The sequence below is a fragment of the Carettochelys insculpta genome, chromosome 8, assembly GCF_033958435.1.
Source record: "Carettochelys insculpta isolate YL-2023 chromosome 8, ASM3395843v1, whole genome shotgun sequence".
Lineage (NCBI taxonomy): Eukaryota > Metazoa > Chordata > Testudines > Carettochelyidae > Carettochelys > Carettochelys insculpta.
Genome location: NC_134144.1, coordinates 13,904,273 through 13,922,322, shown reverse-complemented (window position 1 = coordinate 13,922,322; position 18,050 = coordinate 13,904,273). Strand labels below are relative to the sequence as shown.

The 18,050-nt window shown below is 47.4% G+C and overlaps 1 protein-coding gene and 1 long non-coding RNA gene across 4 annotated transcripts in view; one reads left to right on the top strand and one right to left on the bottom strand.

The window, feature by feature from the left end:
- Window positions 1-18,050, top strand: part of LOC142017196 (aldehyde oxidase 2-like) — a 107,994-nt gene that overhangs the window by 68,568 nt on the left and 21,376 nt on the right. For all 3 annotated transcript variants that reach the window (XM_075001913.1, XM_075001912.1, XM_075001915.1), the window contains 6 exons: window positions 2,921-3,112; window positions 4,254-4,481; window positions 7,183-7,278; window positions 14,401-14,529; window positions 15,372-15,446; window positions 17,460-17,512. In XM_075001913.1, coding sequence (XP_074858014.1) covers window positions 2,921-3,112; window positions 4,254-4,481; window positions 7,183-7,278; window positions 14,401-14,529; window positions 15,372-15,446; window positions 17,460-17,512 — 773 coding nt within the window. The remainder of the gene's footprint in view (window positions 1-2,920; window positions 3,113-4,253; window positions 4,482-7,182; window positions 7,279-14,400; window positions 14,530-15,371; window positions 15,447-17,459; window positions 17,513-18,050) is intronic.
- LOC142017198 (uncharacterized) overlaps window positions 14,653-18,050 on the bottom strand; it is a 30,318-nt gene continuing 26,920 nt past the window's right edge. The window contains exon 3 of the long non-coding RNA XR_012646481.1: window positions 14,653-15,423. This is a non-coding gene — a long non-coding RNA (uncharacterized LOC142017198). The remainder of the gene's footprint in view (window positions 15,424-18,050) is intronic.

Sequence of the window (18,050 nt, the reverse complement as noted above, 5' to 3'; positions counted from 1 at the left end):
GTGTCATGGTGCTGTAGATTGGTCAGCTGGTATAAGGACAGTGAAGGAGCTGAAGGGGCAAAAGGTTCTACGCTGATACTTCCAAGCAGAGATTAGACATGTGTGAGCTCAGCCTATTCATGGAGAAGCTGAAGTTCCATGTGGTGTCCCTAAGCACAATCAAACTTTACTTGGAACCAGGAGACTGTAAAGTCACCCTCAACATGAAGAATACGTACTTCCATATAGCTATCTGACCATTCCACAGATCTTCCTGAGATTTGTGGTCAGCCACAAACATTATCAGTTCATGATGCTAACCAGTGCCTTTTTGTTTAAAAAAAAAAGAGGAGCTGATACTCAGCCGACTCCCTGTGGTCCTCCACGTCCCACAGCGAATCCCATGTCTGGGGCTCTGTGGTGCCAGCACTCAGTACAAAAAAGTATCTGCACAAAAAAACGCTGGTGATACCATTCAACATTCTATCAACAACCCATGGGGTGTTCACCAAGTGTATGTTGGATGTTAGTGGCCTGTCTTCACAAGAGGTAGGTACAGGTGTATCCCTACCTCAACAACTGAGGGTGCCCCAGCGAGGAGATGGAGTCCTAAATCAGGTTACTCAGAGCCACCTTCCAGAGACTAAGACTCTCCTTAACCGTGTGCAAATCAGTGCTCTTGCCAGTCAGGAGAATAGAATTAATTGGGGCGATGCCCAACTTGGTATAGGCAAGAGCAATTCTGCCAGAATCCAGATCTCAAACCATCACGTCATTCAGATTCTCATGCTACAGACTACCATAAGGGGATTCTTCAGTATCCACAGGCACATGGCAGCCTGTACATATATTATCACACGTCAGACTGAGGCGCAAGCCATTCACCTTGGATGCTTTAATGCTGCCATGTGAAGACTGCCTTTCCTCTGATCCCACTTGCCCACCAAGTGCTCTCAAGATTTTCAGAGACAAAGCAAAGGTAATCCTGCTGGCCCCACCATGGTCACACAAGTATTGGTACACCATGCTGCTGGAGCTATTGGTGTACACACCAATCACACTAACACTTCACCCTGACCTGATCATGCAGGGCCACAGTTGTGTCCTGCACCCAGCCTCCAGTCTCTACCTCTCATAGCTGGAAAACGTCTTGGTTAAACCCAAAGAAGTGTTAATGCTCAGAATGTGTGAGGTAGCAGGAAATCTTCCACTAGGGCCACGTACCTGGCTAATTTAAAAGGTTCTCATGCTAATGCAAACACTGTTGCTTACCTGTGCTTCAAGCCCAATACTACTCATCCTGAAGTACGTGCTGTACCTTTAGCAACAAGGGTTAGCAGGATCATCCATCAGGGTATACCTAGCAGCTATCTCCACATTCCATGTTCCATTCAGGAGACCTTGGGCATTTGGTATTCATCAACCAAACGGTAGTGCAATTCTCGAATGGTTTGAAAAGGCTATGCCTGCACTCATGACCACATATACCTACTTGGGATCTCAGTCTGGTCCCTCTAGACTCACAAGACCCCGAGCCTCTGACCACATGTTCCTTTCTATATCTCTCATGGAATGTGCAATTTTTGGTGGCTGCCACATCAGGCAATGGGGTACCTGAGTTGAAGGCTCTAACCTTCAATCCCCACATGGTCTTCCATAAGCACAAAGTAAACCTCAGACCACACCAAGCATTTCCACCCAAGACATTCCCTACATTGGCCAGACATCTTTCTGTCAGTTTTCTATCCCAAACCACAAGCTAATAACGTGCAGGAGCATAGGCTTCACTCTCTAGATATCAAGGGAGCACTGGCATTCAACTTTGAACACACAAGGCCATTCATGTTTATTTTGTTCATAGCAGTGGCAGAACAAATGAAGGGTCTTCCAGCCTCATCAAAATGCATCTGGATCATAGACTGCATTCATACACGCTACAAGCTGGTCAAGGTCCCAGACCCAGATATTATGGCCCAGTTGGCAAGAACACAAGCTAGTCAAATGCCTTCCTGATGCAGGTGCCCATCCAGGCAATTTACAAAGAGGCAACCTGGTCTTCTGGGCACACATCTATATGCCATCACCCACGAGACCAGAGAGGATGTAGCTTTCAGTTCAGCGGTTCTCCAATCTGTGATTCATTAGCTCTGATTCCACTTTCGAAGGACAGGTTGGTAGTCACTTGATGAGAATCAACATAAACAAGCGCTCAAAGAAGAAACAAGTTACCTTCTTATAACTGTTCTTTGAGATGTGTTGCTCACATCCATTCCAGTACCCTTTACCTGTGTCAGCATAGTTTTGGTCTGAAGGAACTGAAGGGGGTTGAGTCAGCAGGGTCATATATTGAGCGCCCGAAAGTATCACTCTAGCAGGCTCCACGGCTGACCTGATTGGAGCTGTTGGGGAAAAATGTTTCTGATAGCCATACATGGGTGGTGCACATACCTGATTGGAATGGATGTGGGCCACATCTTGGAAAATAACAGTTACAAACAAGGTGAGTAACTGTGGGGGTGGGAGGGCTTATTCGTTTTTGGTTTTGTTTTATTTTTTGTTTTCCTGCATCTGTGGCATGGATTCTTGTTTCTGGAGCCCAGTAAAGCTTCTGCCTCCTATCAAGTTCAAAGAACATAGGAAATACAAAATTGTGATTAGACCTATTATATAACTTCTTAGTTTAATAAACCACCCTCCAATCTGGGCAGATCTTCCCTCACTCATGCTTGCTTTATAATAATGTGAATATCCTGACTTCAACAGTGTTACTCTTGATGTACTCTGACTAGCAGCAGAACAGTCAAGCTCCCTGAATATAACTCTGCTCCACCTTTAAGCAACAAAATTTTGTCAGTCCCCTGTGTGGTTTGCTAACACTGGTTCCACTGTAATTCTAAAGGCCAAGAAACTACATTAATAGGGAAAATCTGTCCTACTACAGGTAATTGAATATGTTGTGCTAAAAACGGATAACGCTTACAAGATCCCCAACCTTCGAGTACGGGGGCGAGCCTGCAAGACCAATTTGCCATCAAACACAGCATTCCGAGGGTTTGGCTTCCCACAAGCATGTTTGTTTACAGAATCCTGGATAGCAGCAGTGGCAACCCAAACGGGTTTGCCACATGAGAAGGTAAATGAACTGAGTTTAACAAATGAGACATAACCGGGTCCTGCTTCTGTTCCTGCTCCCAAATCAAATCAAAACTCCTATGGCAACTTCACAAACTTTTTCTATTGAAGTAGTACATATTGTGCCAGATCCTGCCACCTTTATGCATTCCAAGTAGTTCCTTTATCATGGGCAGCTAGCAAAGGCCCAGTTGGGGAAGGGAAGCCCCAGCCCGGCTCCTTCTGCTACAGGGCACCACCCCTTCAGCAACTTTATGCATTAGCACCACCACCCTGCAGCCACTGTGGAGCCAAGCACCACCCGGCCCCAGCTTGATCCTTTCGGATGACCTAGAGGGCTGGGGTCGATATGCTGTGGCCCCAGGTGTCCAGGGAGCCAGGCTGCAGCACCACAGCTCCAGCTCTCACAGGCAGCCAGGTAGTACAGTCAATTATGGGAAGGCAATTCCTTCCTTTGCCTACATTACCCACTGACCAGGTCTCTTACTGATATCAGTGGGCCTATTTGTGGCGGAATACACTGCATGGTGACAGAATCTGTCAATGAAAGCTTACTTCTTTAATCTGAGGTTTCACACCCACTCTGGTCAGCTCGAATCACTGTTATCGAGTCTCTGCCCTCTCCATCCAGTCAGGTGTCTCTAGTTTCCTATCAAACAGCTCTGCCTGGACATCTGGCTGCTGCGTGAAACTCAAACTGGATTTCTCATCTTTCCTACTAACCTTCTGTCTCCATTATTTGTCATCACCAACAACTCCAATCACCTAGCCCTGTAGCCTCAGTATCAAACTGATTCTTCTCTTAATCTGCCCCCTCATATTTCTACTCTCATCCTATATTTCTGATTTCACTTCCTACCCCACTGTCTATGCCCTTCCCAGCTCCCAGGACTTGGTCCACATTTTGCTTCTTTTTCACGTGCTCAACTTTGAGCTTCATCTAATGCTGCATTCTATACCTTGAACAATCTATTTCTATTCCACAAGACTTCTCCTTCCTCCTTCAGATCCTATCTTCAGGCAGCCTCTCCCCCTTTTCTTTTCTTTCCAGGGCTGTCATGTGTCATTATATTTATAAAGTGCTCAGTACACATTTGGCACTACATACATATTTTATATCAGCTTCTTCACCTTTTTTTCAGATCAGGGAGATAAACATGTACAAAGGAGTTAATCTAACGCCCTTCAAAGAAGAGTTTGATGCAACAAACCTAGCAAAATGTTGGAATGAATGTATGGAGAAATCTGAATACTACAGCAGGAAAACAGCTGTGGAAGAATTTAACAAGCAAAATTACTGGAAGAAGAAAGGGATTGCCATTATTCCCATGAAGTTTTCAGTTGGATTTAATTATACAAATTTCCACCAGGTAAGATTTGCGAGTGCCGCCTTAAAGACCTCAGAGCTCCAGCATTCTTAAAGAATAAGCAGGAATGTAGCTATCAAGGTAGTGGGAAGGAGGAGCAATAAGAGACACAGCTGGAAACCACAGGTCCCTTCCAGCCCTATGATTCTGTGATATGATAGGCACAAGCCTCCTCCACTCATCCACAATTCCTTTCAGAATAAATGCAATATCTAGGTACTTGCTCTCCTCTCTGTAACTACTGATATAACCAATCAGCCACACACTCCTCCCATAGCAAGGAGTACAACTGCAGATTCCTGATTCCAGCATTCTTCTGCTGCCTAGCAAATAATTGTACTGCTCATTAGCAAAATGCGTTTCATGCTGCTTCTAGTGGCTTGCCCACAATGAACATAATGACTACTTTTGTAGCTGAAGCAGTAGAAGCTTGTGCTGGGGATCTGAAGGTTCAAAACCTGCTGATGATCATTGTCAGCTTCCTTATGTGATCCATGTGATGTAAATTACTGATTTTTTGCAGTTTTACTTCATACAAATCACATGGCCACAAAATATCCTTCATCATAGGTTAGATTGTCTCAAACAACCCCAAAATATTGAAATCTGAGTTATGGCTTAATGCACAACAATATCCAGTGTTTCACATTTCACTCATTTCAGCTGCTTGTGCCACAATTTGGCAAGTTTGCAGGTTTAGAACTCTGAGTTTCAGATAATTCACCCCACAATGGGTACAGTAAAAGAGCACTGCGACTGCAAGTTACATACACAGAGGAGGAAACTTACCCTTGTGTGGAGGATCAGTACAAGGCTAGGCACCATCCAGTTTCACTTAAGATCTCAAAATAGGCTTCAATAGTTCTTTGGCCTTCTGCTGACATCTTGCATGAGAGAAAATTCCCTGCTGTGGAGAACTCCAGGAAAAGAGTATATATTTTTCAATTAAAGTTAGATAAGAGGTGTTATGGTCTAAAAGTATCAAAAAAGACTGAGAAGGAGATAAACATCTCCAACAATATAGGACCAAATCCTAAAGCACATACTTAGGGTTCACTCTGTTTTTATTCAGACAAGACTCCAACTGAAATCTGCAAGTATTGCCTCAGTAAAAACTGATTAATGATTTCAGGATTCAGCTGCTGGAATGTTCAAACATCTGCAGACACATCCCTCCCTAATTAGAAATACCAGATATAAAATATATAAAGATGTCAGGCAGGCACTAGATTTCATAATACTTTGCTAAGTTCAGTCCTTTGCTCTTGGACCTGGGTGCACTGCAGAGACATAGCATATAAATTATATTTTCCAGCTTCGTGTTTAGTTCTCCATTGTAGTCTCCTACTCCAGCATGAGGGTAGATGGCTTACATGGGATAGATTTATTCTCATGATCATGCATGGGAGAGATTACTTTTTTTGATGTGTAACCGTGAATGAAAGTTTATCATTTCTATTCAAATGTGCTTCTGGCATAGTTCCACTCCCAACCTCCCCAGTTTAAGATAGCTACCTTTCTGGAACCCGACTAATACCATGGATGTGCCAACATAAGATTAGAGGCAATGAAGTCGGGTCCCAGTCCATTCGTGTGACAAGTGGGAAAATGGAAGAGCAGCCGTGACATTTATGTCTTCATACATAATGAACAGTTGTCAGATAGTTACGTCAATCTGTAATAAATCTATGCGCTGAAGACAACAGAATCAATCATTATATAAACTTTGTGGGGATGGAGACACAAATACACACATAGGAGGAGTTGTGACTAGTATCAGGATTCTTCAGTTCTAAGACACAGGCCTCCACTACTTGCACTAAAGGAGAATTAGCGGTTAATAGTAGAAGATCTTTTATCCAGCCTGTGGGCAAAGCTGTTACAGGGCAGTATCACTCACCCCCACCCACAAAACCCAGACTCTGCCTACTGTCCACAAGGACCAGCAGCTCAACATCAAATACTGCCTCCTCCCCTTCTGATTGGGGATGAGGGCAAATGGTGTTTGATGCTAGAAGTATCTCACAACAGAAGTGAGATGACAAGGCTCAGTCACCCACTTTCACAGTGGTTTCAAAAAACTCTTAAAAAAAAAAAGTGAAATGAATGATTGCAGTAATGGCCGAACTCTATATAACAACAAACTGCTTAGCGAAACGGCTCCTCAGCCTAAATTGATAACTGCAACAAGCTTGTGGTCATCAGCCAGAGCAAACTTTTTACACTGGACTCCACTTTTTGTTCCTGCCATTAGCAGGACCCCCCACCAACAACCTCTCTAAGGTAATCAAAACTAACAGAAATTTCAGTTATGTTCATATGAAAAAAACCCTTTCAGCACATGTAAGAAAATGTAGAATGTAAAAACTTTATGGGTCGGTATATAAATGTGAACGCATACATAAAACAATAACGTATTTTGAGATTTTTAATGAGATGGATGAGCCTGACACTTAGCAGCCAAACATGCTGTGTCCCCACTTACGAAATTTCACACACACACTCCAAGACAGCCCATCCCCTAGTTTGCTCACCCCTCACCTGGAGGATTCTCTCATCCCCCTAACAACATCTAGATTGCTGTGCCTCTGGGTATGAAATCTGACTCTACCCCTGCCCTTGTTGGTACATCCCCTTGTTAAAAATGGTTATGATGTTAGCATCAGCTTTAATAAATAAAGTAACAATCTCTGTTTTTCTTTAGGCTGCAGCTCTAGTCCATATCTATACAGATGGGTCTGTGCTGGTGACTCATGGCGGGATTGAACTAGGACAAGGAATTCACACGAAGATGTTACAGGTTAGACAAGAATTAATCATTTGAATAAAGATGGAAATCTGAGAGATGTTCATGGGACTGCATCATTAGAGAAGGTGAATTGTGCTTGGAAGTTCTGCAAGAAAATTCTACAACAGCCAAGGTCAGGAGGAAGGCTAACGCTGAGCTTTATGTTTACCTCTGAAATACAGATAAAGCCAGACTTCAGAAAGGGGTAAGGTCAGAGACTAATGCCCAGATCTGCAAAGGTATTTATGCACCAAATATACAACAGAGTAGATGAAAAGGATCCAAAAAGAGATGGAAAAACAAGTTTTTCATGGAGGAAACTAAGATGCCGTGGATTTAATTCCTCCAGTGTAAACAACTATAATGTCAGCACCAAGATAGAGAAGTTACTCACCGTAGTAACGGTGGTTCTTTGAGATGTGTTCCCGTGGGTGCTCCACAATAGGTGTCGGGCTTGCCCAGCGCCGCAGATCGGATCTTCCAAGCAGTTTCTGCCGGACCGCGCATGTGCCGGCGCGCGCCGCTCCCTTGCGTGCTCCTGGCCATGTGCGTGATCCGGTCCCCGCCAGTTCCTCGACCAACCGCCTCGGGTGCCCCTGCAAAACACTAACAGAGATCCGAAGCGGGGAGGATGGGCGGGTAGTGGAGCACCCACGGGGACACATCTCGAAGAACCACCGTTATTACGGTGAGTAACTTCTCTTTCTTCTTCGAGTGTCCCCGTGGGTGCTCCACAATAGGTGACTACCCAGCAGTAACCCAAGATAGGAGGTGGGTAATCGGATTATGTGCAGCTTGTGCCCGAGAGGACCGCTGCAGAGAGACGGGTATCCTCTTGGAATACCCTGTGAAGGGCGTAATGTTTGGTGAAGGTGTCATAGGATGACCAGGTCGCCGCTCTGCAAATGTCTTTTAACGCAACGCCCTTGAAAAAGGCTGTTGATGCCGCCACCGCCCTAGTGGAATGAGCCCTGGGAGTGGCCGATAAAGGAGTCTTTTTGAGCTCGTAGCACATTTTTATGCAGGATACAATGTGCTTTGAGATTCTCTGCGAGGAGAGACCTTCTCCTTTCGATTTGGGAGCGAGGGAGACTAGGAGTCTATCCGTTTTCCGGAAGGACTTGGTCCTGTCTACGTAGAAGTCTAGCGCCCTCCTCACGTCCAGGAGGTGTAGGTGCGCCTCTTTGTTGGAGTTATGAGGCTTTGGATAAAACGAGGGTAGAACAATAGGTTCGTTAATGTGAAACTCGGAAGAAACTTTGGGAACAAAGGCTGGATGCAGCCGTATGGTTACCGCCTCCTTGGAAAAAACAGTGCAGAGTGGCGTTGCCATGACTGCCGCGAGCTCGCTCACCCTACGAGCTGACGTAATTGCAAGAGGAAAGGTCGTCTTTATTGTAAGGAGGCGGAGCGGAACCGTGGCCAAGGGCTCGAACGGTGGTCCCATTAGCGTGATAAGCATCAGGTCCAAGTTCCACGAAGGTGGAATCGGTTTCCGAGGGGGGCATAGGTTTACCAACCCTTTGAGGAACCTGGTAACCATAGGGTGGGCGAACACTGTGTGCTCTTCCTCCTCATGTCTGAACGCCGAGATGGCGGCAAGGTGGACCTTCAACGAGGATAGCGAGAGTCCTCCTCTCTTGAGGTCCAGTAAATACTCTAGTATTGTAAGTATAGGCACCAAAAGGGGGGCCAGCTGTTTGGTAGAACACCAAGCCGTGAAGCGAGTCCATTTTTGCTTGTAGGTCTTCCTGGTGGAAGTCCTCCTGCTACTTTCTAGGACTTGCTGTACTTCCACTGTGCATGTGCTCTCTAGGGAGCTGAGCCATGGATTAACCACGCTTGCAGTCGCAGGCTTTGGGGGTGCGGGTGCACTATGGACCCCTGGGCTTGCGTGAGCAGATCCGGCGCCACCAGAAGAGGCATCGGTGGACGGTCCGACATGCGCAGGAGTAGGGGGAACCATTGTTGTCAATCCCACGTTGGGACTATTAGGATCATCCGGGCCCTTTCCCTCCTGGCTTTCTGCAAGACTTTGTGGATCAGCACTGTGGGAGGAAACACATAAAGCAGGGGGCCCCTCCACGGGATCGCAAACGCGTCCCCCAGGGACCCCCATCCCAGTCCTGCCCTGGAGCAGAATCGTGGGCACTTCTTGTTGTGCTGAGTGGCAAACAGGTCTATTTGGGGAAAACCCCATGCGTGGAAAATCGGCCGTAGCAGATCGGGACGGATCTGCCACTCGTGTGTGAGTGCAAAACGCCTGCTCAGCTGGTCTGCCTTCACATTGTGTGCACCCAGCAAGTATGAGGCTTTCAAGATTATATTGTTGGCGATGCACCAGTTCCATAAGCGGATTGCTTCTGCGCATAAGGCACGGGATCGAGCTCCTCCTTGCCTGTTTATATAAAACATGGTGGAGGTATTATCTGTACTGATCCCGACGACTTTGCCTTGTATGTGGTCTCGAAAGTGTCTGCAGGTGTTGAACACTGCTCTGAGCTCCAGTATATTTATGTGTAGTGACTGTTCCGTGGGTGACCACAGTCCTTGAGTCACCTCTTCGCCCATGTGCGCTCCCCACCCTATGAGGGAGGCATCTGTAGTGAGAAAAACCGATATTTGCGGCTGGTGGAAGGGTACCCCTGTTAGCAGGTTCCTGGGGTTTACCCACCATTGTAGGGATTTGCACACCCCGGCTGTGGGCGACACCACCCTGTGAACGGTGTGTACTGCCGGTTTGTATACACTCGCCAGCCAGCGCTGCATGCTGCGCATGTGTAACCTGGCGTTCTGTACTACGAACGTCGCCGCTGCCATGTGGCCCAGCAGCTGCAAGCATGTCAAGACCGGCACCGTAGGGCTGAAGGTGATGACCTGCACGAGGGAACCGATGGCCCGAAAGCGAGCCTCTGGTAGATATACTCTCGCTGTAACCGAGTTTATGCGAGCCCCTATGAACTCTATGTCCTGTGTGGGGTCTATTTTCGATTTTGCCAGATTGATAACCAGGCCGAGTGAAGAGAACGTGTTTGCTGTGACGCGTATCATGCGCAGAACCTCCCCCTTCGAGGCCCCTTTGAGCAGGCAGTCGTCCAGATACGGGAAAATAAATACCCCCTGTCTGTGCAGGTAGGCTGACACCACTGCCAAGGTCTTGGTGAAGACTCTGGGGGCCGAGGAGAGGCCAAACGGTAGGACCTTGTATTGGAAGTGTTCGTTGCCTACCATGAACCGGAGGAATCGCCGGTGAGCTGGATGGATAGTTATGTGGAAGTACGCGTCTTGTAAATCGAGGGCTGCGAACCAGTCTCCATCGTCCAGTGCTGTAAGGATGGAGGCGATTGTGGTCATCCGAAAACGTTGCTTGCGCAGGTACCTGTTGAGGCCGCGAAGGTCTAAGATGGGCCTCCAGCCTCCTGTCTTTTTCTCCGTGAGGAAGTACCTGGAGTAGAACCCTTTCCCTTGCAGTTGCTCCGGCACTCTTTCCACTGCCCCTATGAGCATGAGATGGTTCACCTCCTGCCTGAGCCTCGCTACATGGGAGGCCTCCTGGAGGTGGGGCTTGGGTGGAGGTCGTGACGGTGGGAGCGACTGGAAGGGGATGGTGTACCCCGTGGCTATGATCTCCAGCACCCATTTGTCTGTGGTGATCCTTTGCCACTGGTCGTAGAATGGTCGGAGGCGATGGTGGAATAGTCGCTTCGGAGGACCTTGTGCGATGGTAGTGATGGCGCAGCCCTGGATCTGTATGTCAAACTTGTGGCCTTTGGCCCCGCCCCGAGGACGCACGGCTCTGTTGTGAACGTCGCCTGGGAGTTCTGTACTGCTCGTGCTGTTGATGTCGCCCTTGCTCGTAACCCCTGTGGTACTGGGGACGCTGTTGCTGGTACTGGTACCGTCTTTGTTGAGGGTAGTACCTTTTCTTTGTGTATGGAGGGGTGTAAATCCCCAGGGTCCTGAGTGTGGCTCTTGAATCTTTACTGGAATGAAGGACCGAGTCAGTTGATTCAGCAAACAGCTTCTGCGAGTCGAAGGGGAGGTCAACTATCTTCGCCGGCAGATCCCTCGGTATACCCGAAGTCTGGAGCCAGGACTCCCTTCGCATCACCACTGCCATTGCTGTGGAACGTGCTGCTGTGTCCGCAACGTCCAGGGCGATCTGAACTCCCGTCCTCGAGGCCGCGTAGCCTTCTTGCACTATGGCCTTGAGCACCGGCTTTTTGTCCTCTGGAAGCGAGTCCATGAGGGAGGTTAACCTGGAATAGTTGTCGAAATTATGGTTCGCTAAGTGCGCTGCGTAATTTGCCATTCGCAACGTTAAAGTGGAGGAGGAGTAGACCTTTCTGCCGAACAGCTCTAGCTTCTTGGCATCTTTGTCTGTTCCCCCTGTCCTGAATTGAGATGTCTTTGATCTTTGTTGCGACGACTCCACCACCAAGGAATTCGGCTGTGGGTGGCTGAACAGGAACTCCATGCCCTTCGCCGGCACGAAGTATTTCTTATCCGCTCTCTTTTGGACAGGCGGAATAGTCGCAGGGGTCTGCCATATCGTAGTGGTGGACTCTAAGATTGCTTCATCAAGCGGTATTGCTACTCTGGAGGAGCCCGGAGGTCTCAAATTTTTGAGGAGTTTATGGTGTTTCTCTTGCACCTCTGCTGTCTGGATGCCTTGCGTGAAGGCCACCCTCTTAAACAGCTCTTGAAACTGTTTGGGATTGTCCAGAGGATGGACGTCCCCCGGGGCCGTAGCCTCGTCCGGGGAGGAGAGCGAGGAACCGCTGGGGTACGTCTCTCTGGACCCTTCCGGTTCCTGCTGGTGATGGTACACCCTCTCACTAGAGAGTTGCGAGGGAAAATCTCGGGGTTCCATAACCAGTCCCCCCTGAGATGCCTGAGTCTCTGACCCCGGTCGCAATTGCCCTCGGGGGTACGAGATCGTCTGTGGGGATCTTTCCCTAGTAGATTGCCGATGGTGTCTATGCCCCGCGTGGTAGGGGCGACCATGGCAGTATAGGCACTGTTCTTGGGAAGGTGACCTAGACCACTCCCTTGGTGCATACCCTCTGCGTCTGGGGGAGGGAGATCGTCGAGACACTGGAGAGAGCAATTTTGCATAATAGTCCAGCGGTTCAAACCCCAGGAAGGGTGAAGGTGGTCCCAGCCAGGGTGAGGCTGGTTGCAAAAATGGAGAAGGGGGCTCCGGGTAGGCTAGGGGGGACCCCTGCCTTCTGGCTGGAGTCTGCAACATAAGCGGAGGGCTGTGAGAAAGCAACTCCACAGCCCTGTCCGGAGAGGGGCTGCAATGCCTCCTCTTGTGTGCAGCCTTCCCCCTCCCTGGAGGAGGTAACTCCGCCCCCTGATGCACAGGGGATCCCGGCCCCGTCCGCACCGTGCTCAGCACGCTCGAAGGCGGTGCCGCACGTGCGGTGTCCTTCGGTGCCTGCAGGCTGTGTGCCTGTGCACTCTGCACCGCCGGTTCCCCGGGGGTCGGTGCCGCTGCCTGCGGTGCCACCGGTACCGGCGCTTGTTTAGCCGCCGCCCTGCCTGCCGTGCGGGGCGGCTGGCTGATTATCGGAGGCTGAGCCGCTTCCACGTGGCTCTCCGTGCCGCCGCCGATCAGCTGTTGCTGCGGCTGGGGGCTGCTCGCTCCTCCCGTCCCGCTCGCTGTTGCTGCCGGCAGGGACCGGGCTGGGGAGGCTTTCCTCCGTTTTTGCGCTGATGGGGTGAGGGAGGCAGCTTTCCTTTTATGGGCCCCGGAGGGTCCCTCCTGCTGCGGCCGCTCCGACACGTCTGGCTGGAGGGCCTTATCAAAAAGCAGCATTTCAAGCCGCACCTCCCTGTCTCTCCTTGCTCTGGCTGTTAATTTAGCACAGAAGGAGCATTTCTGTGCAACATGGGACTCCCCAAGGCACCTTATGCATAGACTGTGCCCATCGGACGCTGGCATCGCCTCTCGGCAGGACTCACATTTTTTAAATCCTGAAGAGGACATTGTTGGTGAGTCTTTCAGTTGTTAAACGGGTACTTAGCACCTTCTCTGTGCTGTTTTCCCCTTCCGATGGCCTGCCGCAGCAGGAGGGCTGATGGCCCTATGCTCCTGGCCTCCGGCGCTTGTTACTGGGACTGGATTGAAGCTGTCCCGCTTGTAGTTTGTTTGTTGCTTTTGTTTTTTTGTTTTTTTTTTTTGCAAAAATAACAACCGGCTAACTTGTAGTAGCCTAAGTACTTGAAAAACTTTAAAGAAAAACAGTTAAAGTCATTGAATACGCTACTTGGCCTTAGCCTAGTTCGGATTCCGTCTGCAGCCGATGGCGGTTAAGAGGAACTGGCGGGGACCGGATCGCGCACATGGCCAGGAGCGCGCAAGGGAGCGGCGCGCGCTGGCGCATGCGCGGTCCGGCAGAAACTGCTTGGAAGATCCGATCTGCGGCGCCGGGCAAGCCCGACACCTATTGTGGAGCACCCACGGGGACACTCGAAGAAGAAGCTGAATTTCTGATACATACCTGTGAGAAATGAAGTACAGAGACACCAAATGTAGGTGGAACATCGTTAATTTGGGGACTGAAATTAGGTATGCTAATGAGGTATACCTATCACAATGCAATGTCACATTGCAACCTGGAAATATGACCTAATATAACTGTTTCAAATTGTTTGTGTAGGCAGAAAGAAGGGTGAGATTTCAAATCCAATAGTGAGAGAGCTAATCAGTATGTTTAAAATCTGACCCAATGCATTCTGTATGCAATAAAGGTCAAGTTAGAGAGAACAGCTCATCCAGGAAAAGATCTGAGACAAACCTCTCCAACCCATTCTATGTCCACCACCTTCTCCAAGAGAAATGTTTGAAAATGTTGGATATAAGAGAATTATTTTAAATTTTAGCTGTTCCCAGTTGTCCCCACCTTTTTATTAAGGCAATTATACATGTTATACACATCAGTGTAGAGCTGTGCAAAAACAGCAGCAGAAAAAAGATTTTAGTGCTTGGCATTGTCAAATTAACACAAGACATCCCCTATCAAGCTGGGTCTTATTTATACATAGAACTGGCAGTGCTCTTTTTCTTGAGTCAATACTGTTTTCTCTCAGTGGGACTGGATACAGTTTCATTTACTTTACTTGCAGATTGCCAGCCGTGAATTAAACGTACCATTGTCATATGTACACTTTTGCGAAACAAGCACAGTAACTGTTCCTAATGCGATAGTCACAGCAGGATCAGTTGGCTCAGACGTCAATGGAAAAGCAGTCCAGGTTACATTTTTTTATGAATTATTACTGTTTTTATTGCTTATTTCAAATAGTACATATCACTTGGAACATTTGCCCCCTTCAATCATTGTTGTTTCTGAGCACCACTGATAGAGATCAGTACCTTCTCCTCTGAGTGTCTCATTTGTTTGCCACATGAGCAGTTTATGCAAGGGCAAATGGCTGAACTAGTACTAGCTCACAACTTTTTCCTCTCTGCGTTTCAGTATCAGTTGTAAAGATGCTTGTGCAGGATTTAGTCAGAGGAACCAACTGGTCCCGCTACCAACCTGGATACTTAAACACAAGCTGAGAAAAGATTCCAGGATATATTTCTTTTGAATCTGATGACTTCATTACCATCAGAATGAGACACCTTTACTTTTTCATGTACTTTGCACCTGGTCCTCCTGAAGATATTGTAAATTGACCATAGCAAGTGACATAATATTGGTGTAAAACCTGTAGGAGATCAGAGCCAAGCTCTTTGTCTTCTACTTGGTGATGGCGTCAGTTAGACATTGGTGTGCAGATGGGTTAGTTTCATGAGGACAGGCACCAGTTCTGCTCATTGATAAGGGCTGCTTTTGCAGCTGGCCAATTAGAAGAACACAGAAGGGGGGATAGATATTTATTAGATGTAATGGAACAATGGTATTCTGACATAAGTCACACTGGCCTTGAACAATCTTTGGTTGAAGGCAACCTGGAGCAGATTCTTGGCAGAGTACCACTGCCACATAACAGACTATGATACTTTGAAATTTCAAACCAGATGTTGCTGCTACTGCTGCTGAATTCATCTTCTGTTTTCTGTTAACTGTTTCCGCCTCTCTCCTCTGCAGAATGCTTGCCAGATTCTTCGGAAACGCCTGGAGCCCATCATTAATAAATACCCTGGAGGAAAATGGGAGGACTGGGTCAGTGCTACTTTTACATTTCTATGAAAAATCCATGGGCTAGTATGTGGGATGATAAATCCTGGGTTACACTGTGGCATCTACCATCACTCTTCAGTTAGGAATCAGCATGGAGGCTATTGCCCCAAAGCAGCTCAGGAGGGATCAAGCATCAGAGTGGGCATTGCAATTTGCTCGCCCCTGACATGACCAGCAGACTGCTGAGATTGTCCCTAGCCTTGCCTGAGGTACCCTTGTGCTGTCCCTTCCTATGTATCCTGGCAGGGACCAGGAGTAACCTGGCTCTTATTCAGAATGGGAGAGGAGCTGAGTAGTGTTGTCCATATGTATAGCAACATAGATGCATCAGCTGTGCAGTATTCATCACAAATCATTCCTGGAATGGGAGGCCATGCAGTAGTATTTGGAGAGGGATGGTGATAGCTGTGACTCCCTTCCTACATACAACTCTATGAAAATCACACTGTTCTAACTGGTGATGAAAAACCATTTATTAATGGTTGTACTGCTATATAAAGACCATTGCCAAGGTCTCCAGAGCATCGTGTCATCAGCATTGTCCATAGTAGAATGAAGTCCTCACCAGAAGGCTACAATCCAAACCACTTCTCCCCTGGAACAGGTTTGGCTAGTTAGCCCTGCACAGGATATTATATCATCCCTCCATCACTGCTACTCTCAGCTATGGATTCATTTAACTTGTTGGTGTTCATTTTCCCAAGATCAGCTTTCTCCTTCCTCTTCTTGCAGCATTTCCTAGCACATCACCTCTGCAGCACTGTCATAGACTTCAAGCTGTCTTTCACCAAAGGTGTCCTTCCAAGCTTTTTCCACCTTCTTTCACTTGCAGTTTTAACCATGCCTACTTCATCCTCCTGACAATGCCTGGGTATCTGCCCAATGTTCACTGCTCATCTGACACTAATACTAAATAACAATCTACTTCTCTTTAAACTATGATGCAACTGATTCTTCAGGATTTTTCGGGCTTCTAACTTACTAGTAGCAGAAAATATTTCTAGTAGGGCTCTATCTAGAGTCCCCATTGTGCAGGATGCTCTGAAAACCTAGAAAAGGGACATTCCCTGCTCTGTAGGGCCAACAGGCTAAATAATGCTCCTTTGGTCAGACTTTGGGGGAGGGTTGTTCTTTCACTTTACCTTGCTGGCTTGAATTAGAGTGTATCAGATTACTTATTATAGTTTCTTCTCCTATTATTTCATTAATTAACCACTACACTGAAGTCAGTAGGGCTCTGGGTTCATGTCAATTGCATAAATACTCTGACTGACTCTGCTGAAAAATATGAAGCTGGTTGCTGCTCGCTGTGGCAAAGACCGAGTCAGAGTAGTATGATCTAGTAGGATGAGCGAAGAACTGAGAACGAGCAACTCAAAATTCTCATCCTGTCTGTGGTGCTGACTCCCTCTGTCATCACCAGCAAGTCCCTTGGCCTAGTCTGAACTAGAAATGAACTTATTTAAAATGTTACACTGGCACAAGTAATTCTGTTTAAACTGAGAACAATTGCAGTTCGGGGGCTTTTGTCTCTGCAGATGCATGAAGAAAGATAGGCAGGGAGCTGCCTCCAGGGGAATTGGAATAAAAATCAAAAATACCCTAACTGTCACAGAATCAACCACAGAGGTATAAGTACAAGGGAAAGGTATAGTTAGACATGTTCAGGTTTTTTCATCATTTTAAATTTTGGATGGATTGTTGGCTTGTTACCTTGTTTTTGTTACTGGCTGCTGTTTTTTTCTTTTGTGTTACTGTTTTAATTTCATGTTTTTCCCTGTAACTTTGACACTAAATCCCAGGGAAATACTTTCTCTGCGTGCAACCCATGATTTCTTTACGCAGGAACTTCTGTTCTCTATCATCTGGGTTTCTGCTGTCTCAGTCTGCACCCTACTTCTTACCACTGCTAAGATTCTTTTTAATGTAAAACAAATATTTTAGTTCTTTACCTAAATTTCTATTCAGCTTTAAAACTAAATGGATCTATTGCAGATAACTGAAGCTCATGCACAAAGTGTGAGTCTCTCAGCTACCGGCTACTTCAGGTAAGGAATGTCTCAATCTTTCTGAAATTACCAGCATCAAGGACTAGGTGTGGCCCTTAGTGGTGGGCCAAATGAGGATAAGAGTTCACCTCTCATCTTCACCAGCCCTTTCACCCTCCTTTTCTATTGAAATCCAAATCCGGCACCTAGCACACAGCCCAAAGAAACAGGCTGCATGTTGCATGTTGGCTGAAACCAAGAAAGGACAAGTCTCCTCTCCAGGCCATACTCACTGCCTATAGCTGCATCTCTCACCCCGTGCTGGCATTTGGAAAGTGGAACCATCCCATGTAGTTTTAGGCAGAGCTTCCCACCATGATGGGACATAGAAAACTTACACTGAGATGTGCCTCATAGTGCTAGGAATCTGTACCACTCCCTGGCTCGTTGTCTTCTTGCGTGCAGCAAAACACAGCAATGCTGCAACACAGAGGGCCTTCTTCACTAGAGCCTGTGCAAATAGCTGGCTTGGAGCAGGATATTAACCGGGTCTTGTCACATGATTTCCATGGCAATGTGCTCTGCAATTGAGAGGGTG